Source organism: Mesocricetus auratus, unplaced genomic scaffold (genome assembly GCF_017639785.1).
Source record: "Mesocricetus auratus isolate SY011 unplaced genomic scaffold, BCM_Maur_2.0 Super-Scaffold_100003, whole genome shotgun sequence".
Classification (NCBI taxonomy): Eukaryota; Metazoa; Chordata; class Mammalia; order Rodentia; family Cricetidae; genus Mesocricetus; species Mesocricetus auratus.
The window spans coordinates 89184220-89199818 of record NW_024429188.1 but is presented as its reverse complement, the minus strand read 5'-3'; the positions used below and the strand labels follow the sequence as shown (position 1 = coordinate 89199818).

The 15599-nt window shown below is 48.5% G+C and overlaps 1 protein-coding gene across 1 annotated transcript; it reads right to left on the bottom strand.

Annotated features, from left to right (window-relative positions):
- Nucleotides 1-11507: 11507 nt before the first annotated feature.
- On the bottom strand, nucleotides 11508-15171 carry LOC121139786 (homeobox protein Rhox13-like). The gene is made up of 3 exons (XM_040743778.1): nucleotides 14783-15171; nucleotides 12830-12875; nucleotides 11508-11624 (listed from the first exon to the last, which is right to left on the bottom strand). The coding sequence occupies exons 1-3, from the start codon at nucleotides 15169-15171 to the stop codon at nucleotides 11508-11510; spliced, it is 552 nt and encodes a 183-aa protein (XP_040599712.1).
- Between the last annotated feature and the right edge of the window lie 428 nt (nucleotides 15172-15599).

The following is a 15599-nucleotide window of genomic DNA, read 5'->3' as shown; positions in this document are numbered from 1 at the left end:
AAGATAGGATGCAGAAGGACTCAGAGGTGAGCACAATCAGGGTACATGATGTGAAATTCCCAAGGTTTGAATAAAGAAAGTATATTGAATTGAAAAAACAGGATAAAAAGAAATCATTGCATGGATCCCAGTACTCCATTTTTTAATTTGAGTTGGGTTGAGTTTGCTTTCTGCCTCTGTAATAAAACACAAGACCATGAGCAAACTGGGAATGACCGGTTTCATATCGTCTTAGACTTCACAGTCTATCACTGGAGCAAGTCCGGGTAGGCACTGAGGCAGAGGCTCTAAAGAGATGTTTCTTACCTGCTTGACTTCTTGGCTTGCTCAGCCTGCTTTGTAATTGACTCTAGAATGGCCTGGACTGGGCTGACCCCACCCATAGTGGGAGGGGCAATGCAAATCAACCTTGTATCAGAAAATGCCCCTCAGAATGGCTACAGGATGAAGACATTTTTCAATGGAAATTCTCTCTTTACAGACGTGTCTAGCTTGATAAAAATCTCACCACAAATGACACATTTTCAACCACAACAAGAAAAGAAAAAACAAAGAAATATAAAAAAACAACACACAGGGTTCTCTCATGGGCGTGCTGGATATGAAATCCCAGGCATAGCTAGAAGCAGCTCCTTCAGGGTAAATGCTGCCTCTCCCAAGGGATATTCCATGTCCCTCTTGCACATCTGTGATGCAGCAAGATCAGGGAAAGGATGGAGACATCCTGACAGAGGGCAACATAATGTGTGTGTCAGTGCAAACATGCCACACCCCTTGACAAGCTCCGTGATATGAGAGGCTGATTGATGGTCCCTCAAGGATGTCACCCAGTGGAGACCTTGTTGTTTTATTTAAATGGCATTTCCTCGATAACACCCATATATACCACTCTAAGGCAGAAGACACATGAATCTAAGGGACTGACAATCTATTTATTCCAAATACAAGTTCTTAGGGAAGAACGATATAATAACATTTGTGGGGGGGCATATGTGCATCTACAAGTGTCTCGTGGTTAATGGCGAAACTTAGGCCTCCTGCACAATCTTCACGGATGGGTGGGCTGGGCCTCAGGAGGAGTACTGTTACGCCCTGAAGGATTCTGCCCTCTCCAGAATCTCTCTCTCTTCTTCTTGAACCATCTCTACAATGAGAGGAAGAGGAATTTGTTCAGTTGGGTAATTTGCTATCATCAGAAAACACATCGTGTATCATTAGCTGCCCTCTATAACTTAGATTGCACTGAGGAACCTGCTGACCCACTCCTCCAATTCTGTGAGGAGCGGAGGGGCTGGCACAGGCTCCAGCGCTTGCCTAGAATGTAGGAGGCTCTGGTTCCCACCCCAGCACTGCAGAGCAGTCCCTGGACAAATGTTCACACATTGCAGGCCCTTTCCCCTCTCTACTGTAGTGCAGACTGGAGGAAGTTAGCAGCGTTGTCAGGCAGATGCAGCAGCTTGCTTCAGACAACTAGAGTGCTGGCTGCCCTCATCTGTGTGTCCTCACCAGGTGCTTCAAACAGCAGGGGGACCGCCCCTTTGGACTCTGTGCTCCTCCATTCCCATCAGTCTCTGTTTAACCAAGTTACGGAAGCTTTATGAGCGAGGGGTTCTGCCTGTGAACTAACCACACACTCAACTTGCCCCGGTGACGATAGAATTTATCCGTAGTTTATAGTATTTTTAATCGTCTAGGATCATGTAACCTTGACTATAACATTTTGTGTCTTTTATGTCTCATAACCCAGGAGTTTATATCTCATAACCCCAGAGACATGTCTCCACAGAGAAAACATACCTAAAAGACACCAGCATTAAAACACGGGCATATATGCTTACCCATGTATAAATATATTATAAACACTGAATGTAAAAAAGGCAAAAAAGGAACGGAACATGACTTGCTCCTAGGTACAGTGGAAGACAAAGTTTACAATAGGTACTTGGGAGAGCATAGCAAGAGGCAGGGCTGTCGGGAAGAGTCCAGAGTGGATGAGACCACACTGAGCTGGGGCCTGTGGCGTAGGAGGCGGGAGACAGGGGCAAAGGGAGTCAGTGGTGCAGAGACCCAGATAGGTGTGGCAGGGAAGATGCCAGAAATACCAGTATCTGAGTTGGATAAAATAACATAGTGACAAGAATTTCCATTCAGGACGTCCCCAAGTGGAATGAGAGACTTGTCAGAGAGAAAAATGTTCCAAATCCCAGAGGAAAGGTGACCCTTGTCCTTGAGATTGGAGACACTGTGGGTGACAGGAATTCCTGGCAAACAGGTATGGCTTTTGTAGTAACACCAAAGAAAGCAGGCAGCCTGAGGTGACACTGACCCAGTGGAGAAGGAGAGAGGAGAGAGCAGGAGAAAAGGGAGATGGCCATGTGGGGCAGTCGGCCAGAGGAGTAGCCGGCTGGAGGAGCGCGAGGCACATGTACAGAACATAGCGATGCCCGCATGGAGGGCACAGCATGGCAGAGGCCAGAGAGAGGAGAGCAGCAGCTGGAAAGCAGGCAGGGAACAGTAGCTGTAGAACAGAACTCTAGGAAATGTAATTAAAGACTGTGATTGGCCGAAGCCAGCAGAAACACACGACCTGCTCATACCTCAGGTCAGCTGCATGGCTAGGAATTGCTGAGTCTGCTAGCAGGGAGCTCATTTATGCCATTCCCAGGTTTCAGCACCAGGTAAATAAGTAAGTAAGTGACTACCTACCTACCTAAACAAATAAATAAACAAATAAGCAAATAAGGAAGGAAGGGCATATGACTGGTCCAGGATTTTGCACCAGATGAATAGAAAAAGAAAGAAAGAAATGAAAAGTAGAGGACAGACTGGCCCTGGGTTTCAGCACTGGGCAAATGGAAAGAAAAAGAAATACAGTGGAAAGGATGGTGACTGGTCCCACATATGAAGGCGAAGATTAGTATAGATCCATGGGAGAGCAGAGGCAGAGGCAGAGACATCTAGGGAGTCCAGAGTGGTCATGAGCAGACTGAGCTGGGTCACGTGAAGACAGTGCGGAAGGGAATGGGGAGGGCAGGGAGTGGAAGCAGGTGCAGCACCCAATGCCAGGTAACCAAAACGCTTTAACTAAATAGGGAAAGGCAGGTGGAGAATGGGCAGTCCAGCCCCTGAGCTGGACAAGTTCAGGGTAGGGGGTGACGTTTGCAGGTCACGATGGCCCTGTGACAGATAGGGACCTTGGGTGAGGGAGACGCTGGTGGCCAGGCCTGCTTTGGTGTGTTAAATAGGCGCCTCAGCCATCTGTCCCAGGTTCTAACTCTGACAAATACAGCTATTAACACATACAGCGTTTACACATTTTGTATGTTACATATATCCATAATTAGGTACAGGATACTTGTATGTGCAATACACATATGTTTAAGGAGGGAAAGTAGCTTCGTCCTATTCCGTGTCCCCTAGGAAGCTGGGTTTCAGTTGAAACGTGTCCCTTCTGCGTAGTGAGGCTTCTGGTTCTACTTTCTACCCACAAAAACCACAAAGCTAGAAAATTACTTTATGTTGGCTGCCGAGGTGGCCCAAGGAGGAAGGGCAGTTGCTGGTCTTGTGGACCTGAATGCAATTCCCAGCCTCCAGGGGTGGTGGCTCACAATCATTTTAACTCCAGCTATGGGGCATCCGATATCCTCTTTTGCTTCCATAGGTACTCACATACTTGTAACACACACACACACACACACTAATGATACACACACACACTAATGTAACACACACACTAATGTAACACACACACACACACACACACACACAGAATCTCCCCACCTCCCCCACTCTAAAAGGAATCTTTTCAAAGTCGTTTTGAGATGAGGTAAGGTCAAAACAATTGGACAACTCCAATGACAGGACAAGCATATCCAATTATTGAGGATAGTTCTCAAATGGCCGTGTAGCCAAAGGGCCCTTTGCTGGTTACTCACATGCAGTTTGGCTTCTGTCACGCCCATGGACCTTGCCAGATGTTTCCTGAGAGTGAAAATGGTAGATGTTCAGTATTTGGCATCGCAGATGAAATAAGGCTTGTAAAGGACTCTGAATTGATTAAAATTCCTATCTCAGTCCCCTGAACTGTAGGACAGTGACTTTCTACAGTGATTTTAATTAACCAGAAAGGTGTTATCAATAGAAGAAGACCTAAGCACACAGGTAAAATTCAATTTAAAAGGCCAATATACATAACAAACACATCAAATAAATGTTCCTACCTTTTGATGTGTGGAGTATAAAACTGTATCAAAACATGAAAGAATAGAAATGCACACATGAAAATCCTGTGTGAGGGGCTTTGCTGGGGTGGAAGGAGAAACACAAAAGAAGATGGATTCTTGGAAATTACCCAAAGATTCCTAAAGTTCAGTAACACATAAGGATGTCCACCATGCTGATTATCAGGAATATGGCATGTTTTATCCACTTCACGTAATGAGTGTGTGTGTAGGGGCTGAGGGGAGAGAGAGAGAGAGAGAGAGAGAGAGAGAGAGAGAGAGAGAGAGAGAGAGAGAATGTTTCTGCGTGTATGTGAGAGTGTGTGTGTATGGTTTGTGTTGAATGTGAGAACAGCTCTCATTGAGGGCCACACAGTCCTGAATCCCAGCAAGAGAGATTTATGTGAGGGCTTTCCTGAGATTTAGAGGCCATTCTGGGCTACAGAGTGAAATCATGCACAAGAAAATCAGAAGACAAGAAAAAAACAAAAACAAAAACAAAACCCAGGCCTCAACCCCCAACACAAAGGGTCTCCTGGGCACTGGTCTGCTCTAATACAGAAGTGAGGGTGACCTTGAATGTGTGACCTGGTTTCCTCTGCCTCCAACTACTGGCTGGGGCTACAGGCACACCTGGCTTGGTAAACACAGTTGATTTTCTGTGTTGAGATAGTTTTGTCTGTAGCTCAGGCCTCCCAGGAACTCACCACTACAGCCCAAGCTGGGCCTTCTCAGAACTAGGGTCACACCAGAAGCCACCATGGCCACCCAACACTGTAGCTTATCTTTACAGACAACTTTCTTTGAGGAGGGTGCAGACATTTTCAGAAAATGCCAAAAAGAGTGATGAAAAGAAATGTGCCAATGTGTTTACAGCTAGTAAAACACAACGCCAAAACATTCAGGATGTACAAATGTATCTACTTTTTCAACAAAGGCAGAATCCTGTGTTATCCCAACCACACCCTAGGCTTCTGAGACCTGTCCTAAGTCGACCTTACTGAGATCAACGGGCACTGGCCAAGCATTTCTGCTTGGTCCACCTAAAACTGCACGAGGAGACCTCCACTCCCAGTTTGCATAGCTCCTACTCCCATCGCAGATCCCTAGGATAGAAAGGCAGGGGTTCTGCAAGCTGGCTTGTGTGTGTGTGTCTTTTAGTTCTAGAGGGCAGAGTGGAGGCAGGCAAAAGGATGTGCTTGCCAGCCAGCCTGGGAAGAGGGAACCAAGTCCTTCAAGCTGATCTCTGACCACCCAGTATGAGAATCAGCTCCCCCACCACACACCCACCAAGACAAAAGGAAACTTGAACATGTCACCTAAAGTTTTCAATCAATGAAGACAAGAAGGACAGCTGCCAGTGAGCCACAGGCCTCTCTGTACCAGCTGGCTCCCTCCTCAAACGATTGGGAGCCACACGGTCTGCTTACCCTTCTTCAGCGCTTAGATAGTGATTTCTCTGGAAAATGCGTTCCAACTCCTGGAGCTGCGGTCCTGTAAACCTGTCACGGAGGCGGCGGCGGGGCACCAGCACTGGCACAGGCTGTATGTCGGTCACCGTAACTGGTATGGGACGTATGTTGGGTGTCAGAGCTGAAACAGGGTGCACAGTGGCCACTGTGCCTGGTATAGTTTGTACACTGGGCAGAGTAATTGGTATAGACTGCACACTGGTCTCCCAGAATGGCATAGGCTGTGCATCAGGCACTGGCATAGGTGGTATGCTCGGTACCATAACTGATAAATGCTGTATACCGGACACCGTGACAGGCACAGGCTGTACCTGGGGCACAGGGATGGGTACAGGCTGTACCTGGGGCACAGTGACAGGCACAGGCAGTATCTGGGGCACAGGGATGGGTACAGGCTGTACCTGGGGCACAGTGAAAGGCACAGGCTGTACCTGGGGCACAGGGATGGGTACAGGCTGTACCTGGGGCACAGTGACAGGCACAGGCAGTATCTGGGGCACAGGGATTGGCACAGGCTGAATCTGGGGCACAGTAAGAGGCAAAGGCTGTACATGGGGCACAGTGACAGTCATAGGCTGTAGATGGGGCACAGTAACAGGCATAGGCTGAACCTGGGGGACAGTAACAGGCATAGGCTGTACATTGGGTACAGTGACAGGCACAGGCTGCACACCAGGCACAGTAACAGGCATAGGCTGAACCTGAGGCTCGGCGATTGGCACAGGCTGTGCATGGGGTACAGTAACAGGCACAGGCTGTACATGGGGCACAGTGACAGGCATAGGCTGTACCTGAGGCTCGGCGATTGGCACAGGCTGTGAATGGGGCATAGCCACGGGCATGGGCTGTACACCAGGCACTGTGAATGGCACAGGCTGTACACCGGGCCCCGACACTGGCAGAGGCTGCACCCCCTGGGCGTTCCCTGTGCTCTCGGGGACGGGATTCTGAGGTGGAAACTCATTGTCCTGGCTACTGCAGCTGGCCTCCTCTGGGTTCGACTCCTCCATGGGGCCCAAAGTTACAGCAGCAGAGGAACCTTCTCCACGGTTGCCTGTTTTTCTCGGGTCTAGTCCTCCCACTTCTGCTGTTGGGGAACCAGACCCAGGGGTGCCCCTTCCACTCTTTTCCTCCTCGCTTCCCTCTCCAGCAGGCATGACCACCGGTGCCTCGGGACCTGAAAGCAGGAAACGGAAAGATGAGGAGACGGGCCATGGTGGTGCGAAGTCCCTGAGACCTCAAGGCCCTGGAGGCCCGCAGCAGCTCAGCGACTGTCCCGCCAGCCCTCAGGGACAACAGCCCGTCATGGTCATGGTCAACTCACCACTCCTAGCCCGTACTGACCCTGTAGTTGTTCCTCTTCAGGTTCATCATGAGGCAGGTAGTTGATGTTTACATGCTCCATGACAGGAACGCTGTGGAAGCAGCTTTAGGTTTGCCTTCCTTCGAGCCTCCTCAGGTTCCCACCTAGAGTCCCCTGCAGGGAAATCAGGAGAGCATCTCAGCCAGCAAGGGCTCTATATCTTCTGGCTAAGGCCCTGCCTTCCAGGTTATCTTAGCCAATCCAAGGTGCTCCTCCCTGGTTTCCCTGGATGATTGACAGTTGCTGTGGACTGAGCCCCTGAGGTGCAAACCCAAGAGCAATTTGGAGTCTCAGTGAACAGGATGTGTTTACAGGGAAGGCATAGCCCTTGGGCAAGTAGAGTATAGGAGACGTCCAAGTTGCAACTTCATGAGTCCTTTTGCCCTGGTGGATTGTCTTCCTAGGGTACAGGGGACAGGTGGTGGTCAGCCACGGGAGCCGATTTCCTCCGAGTGAGGAAAGATCCCCAGGAGCTCTGGAGGCTTTTTTGAAACGAGGACAATGTGTCTTGCTCTAATGTCCCACACTGGTCCCTGGTAGTTGAAAGGGAATGGACATTAAGCGAATGCGTTTATCTGGGAAGGTCTCCTTGGACTTGCACAGAAAGTGAAGTTAGAGCCTGTGGCATGTCCATGCTCTGCCTTTGCAGGATCTCAGGCAGGTTGCAGGGTCCGGGGTTGCTCTGCAGGCAGAAGAGAGGGCTCAACTTCACCAGGGCAACTGAGGAGGGGTTTCATAGTACTGTTCAGACTTCATGAGTGCTGGAAACTCAGTGAGAATTGTCATACCTGTGCTGAGGTTCCTGAAAGTTCTTTCCAACACATGCACACACACACACACACACACACCCTTGATTTTTCTGAATAAAGTGTCATGAGCAGTTCCTTATGTCCAGGTCCCCACCTCAGAACAGTCAGCCAAGCAATTTGGAGTCCATGGCAGCCACTTTTTTTACCGCAAGTTTTGGCCTGGCTGAGAATAGAAGGGCACTAGAGAAGTGTCATATGACCAGGTCCTTCCTTTTTTATTGTAGTAGTAGTAGTAGTAGTAGTAGTAGTAGTAGTAGTAGTAGTAGTAGTAGTTCTTTCTGTTTAGGAACACATAGGAGCCCTCGGGCCTGAGTAGAAGTTTTCCTTCTATCAATAGACTTACAGCTCAGTTCTGGACACCACTTCACTGATAAATCTGACCGTACACTTTTCCTGTCCTTTGTCTGTGCTGTATAACTTGAAAATTCTCATGACAAGGTCCCCAGGAGCTTAGACTTGCTTCTGTCTATTTCTGGTGAATTTTGTAATGTCAGCCATGTTGGGATGAGAATGTATGGACAGTTTCACGGCACTTCACTCATACACAGAAAGGCCTGGGTTCAGTCTCTGGAAATGCCTAAAGTCGAGTGGTGTCCTTTTCCGTGATGCCCACTATCTGACCACCACGAGTTATTGGCAAGATCAGACCTTCACTCATTCTTGGTGTTGTGGTTTGAATGAAAATGTCTCTAAAAGTGAGTGGCGGTATTAGCTGTGACCTTGTTGGAGTAAGCGTAGCCTTTTCAGAGGAAATGTGTCCTTATGGGGCCAGGTCTGAGGTCTTCTGTAGTCAAGCTACCCCTAGTGTGACACACAGATTCTTCTGTTGCCTGCTGATCAAGGTGAAGAACTCTCAGCTCCTCCTCCAGCGCCATGACTGACCGCATGCCGCCATGATGATGATGGATTAAACCTCCGCAATTGTAGGCCACCCCACTTAATGCCTTCTTCAGAAGACTTGCTGTGCGCATGGTGTCTCTTCACAGCAATAGAACACTGAGTAACCCAGAAGTTGGTATGAAGGCTTGGGGTGTGACAGGCCTGACCATGAAATGCTGCTTAGTGGGCAATGCTGGCAGGGACATGGAGGACCGTGGTGCCGAGGGGTAGATGACCTGTGGGGGCTAGGCTCAAGATTTTAAGAGGAGAAGAACTTTCGTATCTGCCCTAGGTATACTTATGTTATTTTCCCAAAGAATATAGCTGTCCTTTGACCTTGTCCAAAGAGTGTGCCTGAGGCTGAAGTGAAGAGATTTGAATTAATACTGTTGGCAGAGTAAATCTGAAAACAGCCCAGTGCAGACAATTTTTGGTCATTAGTGTGACCTCCAGTGAAGATTCCTAGTGGAAAGGAGGAAGCTGAGCAAACAAAACTACATAAAACACTATTTGAGGTGAAAGGAACACCAGGAAGTGGGATGGAGGTAAGACCTGTGCTCAAGGAGATAAACAGATCCAGAAATGGAATAAAGGGAGTGATGGACTCAGGGAAAGGCCTCAGCCAGCTAAGATTCCAACTGTGAAAGAATTATAGAAAAACTTGCAGCCAGGTGTGGCTGGGGACAACTTAATTTCCAATAGCCGGTAGGCAGACGCTGGTGGATCTTGGAGTTTGAGGCCAGCCTGGTCAACGCATCCAGTTTCAGAGCATGCATGCAAGGTAGTGAAGGATGCCATCCAAGAGAGAAAGGTGGTGAAGATATAATTGAATGAGGGGCCCGTGGTCCTGCCCCGAGAGCAACAGAACATGGCAAACACGGTGGCTTGGTTCTGTCTTTAGAGTCAATTATCGAGGAAAGGGCTTATGGAGTGTTCCTCTCAGACCAAGGAGAGCCCCCAAGGCCAGGCATGTGTCAGGGGTATCTCTGAATGAAGCCATAGAGAGACCATTACCCAAAGCTGTGAAAATGAATCCTGGAATGCATTGGAGACCCCAAGATTTTGGAGATGGTAGAGTCGTGGGTTGCCTGTGAAGAAGAGCTGCTATCAGGGAGTGGAACCAGCCCAAGAAAGAGACATGTGCTGCATTCAACAAGCTGAAAGGAGTTGGGGATCTGAAGAACATATTTGATATCAGACATGGAGTCGCAGAGTGTAAAGTTTGCTCAGCTAAATTTTGGCCCAGCTTTGGTCCAATATTTCTTCAGTATCCTCTCTTTCATCCTTTTTAGGACAGGCTTGTGTATCTTGTGACACTGTATGTTGGATGTATGGGATCTGCTTCTTGAGTTTGATTTTACAGAGGATTACAGTTAAGACACTGGATGAATCTCAGGAGAGGCTTGGAACATTACTTTGGAACATGAGTTTGAGAACGTTATACACTAGGTGGGCTTTTGAAGTGGATTGCATGCGTTTTTATACCACACTTTGTCTACAAACCTATGGGGCAAGGGAGCAGAATTTGTTGAGTTGAAAGAAAATGGCCCACATAGGCAGTGACACTATTAGGAGATGTGGCCTTGCTGAAGGAGCGTGGCCTTGTTGGAGGAAGTGTGTCACTGCAGGGGACACCTTTTGAGGCCTCCTCTGCTTAGGCTACATCCAGTGTGACCCTGAGTTGCTTCTGGTGCCTGTGGATCAAGATGTAGAAGTCTGAGCTCCTTCTCCATCACCATGTCTGCTGCATGTCCCCATGTCCAGCGCTTATGAAAAATGACTAAACGTCTGAGACTGTAGGGTGCCTCCTCAGTTAAATATTTTCCTTTTCAAGAGTTGCCATGGTCGTGGTACCTCTTCATAACGAGAGACACACAAACCACCACACCTGGCAAAATCAGTTTGAGCTCCACATCACTCAAAACACACTGCCTCAGAACAACAAAATAAATCCATATTCATTTCAATTAACCAGCTATGATGTCTCCATTTCTTTATACATCAGTGAGGAATGGAACGAGTTTCATTTATAAATTTCAGCGATATGAGTTTCAAAAGTATGTACAAACATATCTTGTTGGGTGAAGGTTAGGAGAAAAGAGAAGGTATCCTGCCCCCTCCTGCCTGGAATGGTTGGACAACCATTCGATGTTCCTTTTGAAGCAGCAGGACCTCTGTTCACACTGTCTCCTCAAGCCATGAGTGCTGCATACAAGGTGGGATTGGGGTGAGGGGGCACAGGTCTCCAACAGTGAGCATGAATGCCCACTTGCCTGCTCTCATGCATCCCATGACCCGCCTTCAGAAGATTCACTTGGGAATGAGCTCAGAGTGTGGCAGGGGGTGATACTGCCTGAAAATCACTGACTACCTCTGGGGGAAAATAAGGACGCTTGAACATGATTCTACTCCAAGGTAGTCACAATGGGGGTGAGGGGAGAACCAGTGAGGGCTAGAGAACAGTTTGCATTCTGTGCAGCGAGACCAGGAAACACCTGCCCAGTGCAGGGGCTACTGAAGGTGACAGAGGCATGCGCCAGGGCAAAGAAGACTGCTTTGCCAATTTCTTTGAATCTTCCTTAGATGGGACATTTTGCATTTACCGTCTACAAAGCAGAAAGAAAGTGCAGTGAAAATGTGTGTTTATTGGTGCTGTAATACAGTGCCAAGGACATAGAGAAACACGATGATCTCCTCTCATGAGTGACCCAGTTGCGTCACCAAACAGCCCATCTGCCTGTGGCTCCTCGAGGAGGATGGCATCCTAGGCTTCCTCAGGGTCCATCATGCAGATGTGGTCCTGAATTCCAGGCAGTGACCTCCTGAGCATTGTCTTCTTCTCATAGGCCCTCTGTTTGGCTCGCCTGTTGTTAAACCAATTCTGAAAGAGGAGGAGAGCAGGAAACGTGTCAGCTAGATGACACTTGGATGGAAAGAGACACTCCTCGGGATACATCTTATGTTACTGGCATTCTAAACCTCATAGCAGAAGCTCTCTTCAAAATGCTCAGCCACCCAGGGCAGAAGCAGTGCAGGACGTGTTCCCTGTTGGAAGACAAGGCTGAACCCTACATAAGTCTGCCTTCTTCCCGGGAAACTGAAAATAGCAACAGCAATCACTACTTTCTGAGAGTCCCAGCTTGCGCGCTCCTTCAGATCACACAGGGAGAGCAGAGGCTCTGTGCTCAGTTCCAGAACAGACTCGGTGCAATCCCTGAGTTAATGTGAACTCCAAGGTTCACTTTTACTGGTGTCATATTCACAGATGCGGGGCTGTCTCTAATTAATTCACCAGCACTGGTTTAGACTCTTTCATTTTACACACGTTTGCAAGGGCGTTAATCCTTGCTCTCTTCCACTGCTGTTGGGACAGTTTTGGCAATGTGCTCTGCTGCAGGCCACATCTCAATGAGAAACAATCCCCCAATTAAAACTGAGTGCTGCTACCTGATGCAGCCTCACCGATGAGGAGATTCAACCAAGTGGGCTATGAAGCTCTATTCCCACATCAGCCTCACCATAACAAGCATCAGGTGGTCCTCCGTGGGTTCTATGGGCAAATTACTGTCTTGCCCCGATAGCTAAGTGTGCACAGCTGATTTTTAGTAATTTAACAGGACTGAATCCTTTGGTAGCCCCCCTTGATCCTGCATTGTCTTCAATATCTACCCAGCATCCTCAGCCCAATCTGGACCCCACAGGAATTCCCTGTGAAAGACAGTAGTGGTGAAGAAATTAAACATGAATCCCTGGATTAATACCTATGCACTAACAGGTATGCATTCTACGTGTATGTAATTATAGAGTCCGTGCTGTGGAAAGACCTGGGCTTTGCACAATGGTTTGAGTAGCATATGGTTGCTTTGGGTTTCTGTTTCCACCAAGAAATCTCTTTCCCTCCAGGAATGGGCAAGCGACACTTGCTGGACCATCGTTCCTCCTCCTTCCAATTGGGAAGCCAGTGGTTGCCATCGTAAGAAAGACAGAAAACACACACCTCCTGACAAAGATCCAGGACAACTGGTCTGAGACCTGAGGCGTGCTGTGCATGGACTGCCTGCCCCATGCCTTCTCACATTTACTGACCTGCACTTTGGCTTCCGGTGCATTCATGTTTCTGGCTAGTACCCTCCTGTGTAGACAAAACCACAGAGTTCTACAGTCACGGTTATGAGAAAAGTCACAGGCTGGAAACAATGTGAGCTCATGTCAGTCTCTGTTCTCCTGCTAAACTCATCAGACACTGGCAGACAGAGAAAGGCACATTTTGGAAAGGTTGTACCCACCTCATCATTAAGCTTTGTGTTGTACACTGGTGGTCAATACAATTTTGGATTACACAAATGATTTTATTAATGAACACAAAGGCACAAGTGTATCATGAAGATGATATGACAATTTTAAGCATTGGAATTTGTAGGAAGGGTGTGAAGGGCTGCATGGTGGCCAGATCTCACTCCCTTGACTCTGTTTCTGTCAGTTATGTTTAGCTCTCAGTGCAGGAGCGCAGGGGTGTGGTTTTAGGGTAGGAGGGTGGGTGGGTGTTGAGGGCAGAAAATAGATTAATTAGAGCACATCGACAATATAAGCTTACAACATGGGCGGTGGTGGCACAAGTCATTTGGCAGAGGTAGTCATATCTGTGTGAGTTCGAGGACAGCCACAGCTACACAGAGAAACACTGTCTTGGAAAGCAAACAAATGAACAAAGACTATAACATTCCAAGTATTACTCAGACACAGTCAAGAGTTGTAGCCAGAACTGATGGTAGAGATCTATAATTCCTGCTACTTGGGAAACTGAGGCAGAAGGGCTACAATATCAGGCTTGTGTAGGCTCACCTGTAATTTCAAGGCCACCGTAAGGAAGCTAGATAGACCCTATCTCAATTAGTAAGAGACGGCTGGTAGCCAATCCTTGAAAACGAGAGAAAGGACAGCCTGAAGATCAAGATGGACTGGTGTACACTCCAGGTTCTATTTCAGCTAGGACTCCAATGAAAGTCCATTTAAACAAAAAAATCACCCCACTCTTAATATCACCAACCACAAAATGGGTGGCTGTGGCAGCAGCTTTAGCGCACTGACTATGGGATTGTACCCCTGGCTTCCACCATTGACTAATAAAAGTGACAAACTACCACAGTACATGATAGTGTCTAAAAAGAACACTGAGACAATCCCACACCCAGTTCGTTAGCTAATAAAATCAAGGGGCAAATACCTGCTAATGCTGGTGAGGAAGGAGGGAACCTTGGGAAGCTTCTAGACAGGGTTGAAATATCAACTCATGCACTAGATAAGGAGAAGCTTGGATCACTAGAGCAGTTGGTCAGGGGCCTCCATTTCACAGTTTACACAGCTAACACCAGAAGCCTGGAGCTGAAGAGGCGTTTGTCCCTCAATAAGAGCCCCCACAGACCGCTTAGCCTCAAGGCACAAACAACCCTGATCTCTATGAAAAGGGATTCTGAAACAAAAGTAGGGTAGGTTGATACAGTGTTGTGACATTCACACCAAAGAGATCTGAGCACCAGAACTGCAGTTGGAAAGCCTGAGAACCTGGCAAATCAGAGTCTCAAGGAGGACCTTGAGCTCCAGCCCAGGACCCTTTAGAGTACTCCAGGTTACACGAGGAAGGAAGATGTCAGCTGCTGGTGTGGAGGAAGAGGGGAAAATGTGATACTGTTTGTCAAGAGGAACAGACTTCCAGAGTCCTATAGGAGACATCACAAAGACACTTGACACCACAGCATCCTAAAGCATCAGAACAGCTTCAGATCCTCCAGATGAGTTTCATTGGTCCGTGTGCGGTTGGGAATTGAGATAGCGTGGCATGAGAGGCGAGCACACCAGTGTCATGACATCATTGCCTGTAAACGTGGCCCTCCATGCCACAAAGCGTCTTCCCCACTCCCATCACGGGGGAGAAGCTGCCTGTGCTGTGGAGATTGATGGGGACGACAAGGTGCAGAAGGGGTAAAGGCCAGGTCAAAATGGACATGGAAGTCAGAATGACTCCCGGTGCCAGCCACATACCTTGTGAGCACATCCGGGTACTGGGTTTCTTGGAAAACGGTCTCCATTTCCTGCACCTGCCACAGTGTAAAGTGGAACGGGAGTTGGCGCCTCCTGGAATGGCGCCTTGGAACCTCAGACAGAGAGGGGCCTGGCTTCTCTGGTCGCAGCTCTAAGGGCTCCCGGGTGCTCTGGTCATCTTCAAGACCCGGGTAGTTGTATGGGCTCAGGTGGCCTCCCTGGCTCAGGTTGCCCCGTTGGTTCTTACTGTCGTCCAGGCATCGAGCTCCTTCACAGATGGTACCATCCACTTGGGGTGCTGGCCCACGGCCAGGCCAGGGGCCTGTGTCCTCCTCAGAGTCCTCCAGAAGACAGTAGAAGTTGTCATTGTAGTTGTGGAGGTGCTCCATGGTTGCTGCTCTTTGGAAGCCTGGAGACCTGCACCCTGCTGGGGTCTTTGGAGACAGCCTTGCCCTGGGGGCTTTTAGTGGTTTGGGGCCACATAGACTCAGTTCCTCCCTTTACAAAAGTGCTATTGGCTTTCTGAGTACTTACCACCCTAGGGGGGTGGGGCCCTGAACTGAGAATGGGCTAGACCCTGGCCCAAAGAATGGGGGGGGAAGGGTACTCACTCACACTGAAACTTACATTTAGTAGACCTGCTCCGATCTGGCTCTTGGACCCCATCGGGGACCTTTGGAACATGGTTATGCAATATTGCAAGCTGATTTTCCCATGGAGTGTGGAGAAGAGGAGGGGGAAACTCAAAATGAGCACAGGAGCCTCGGGTGAACAACTGGAGAATTTCTCATTAGCCCAGACCCCACTTTGCCATGTC

Coding starts and splice junctions, on each gene's coding strand:
- LOC121139786 (XM_040743778.1), bottom strand. CDS start 15,171: ATGGAGCACCTCCACAACTACAATGACAACTTCTACTGTCTTCTGGAG. Junction 12,876..14,782: donor TACCCGGATGTGCTCACAAG/GTATGTGGCTGG, acceptor TTGTCTACACAG/GAGGGTACTAGCCAGAAACA. Junction 11,625..12,829: donor CACCGGAAGCCAAAGTGCAG/GTCAGTAAATGT, acceptor CTCCTCTTTCAG/AATTGGTTTAACAACAGGCG.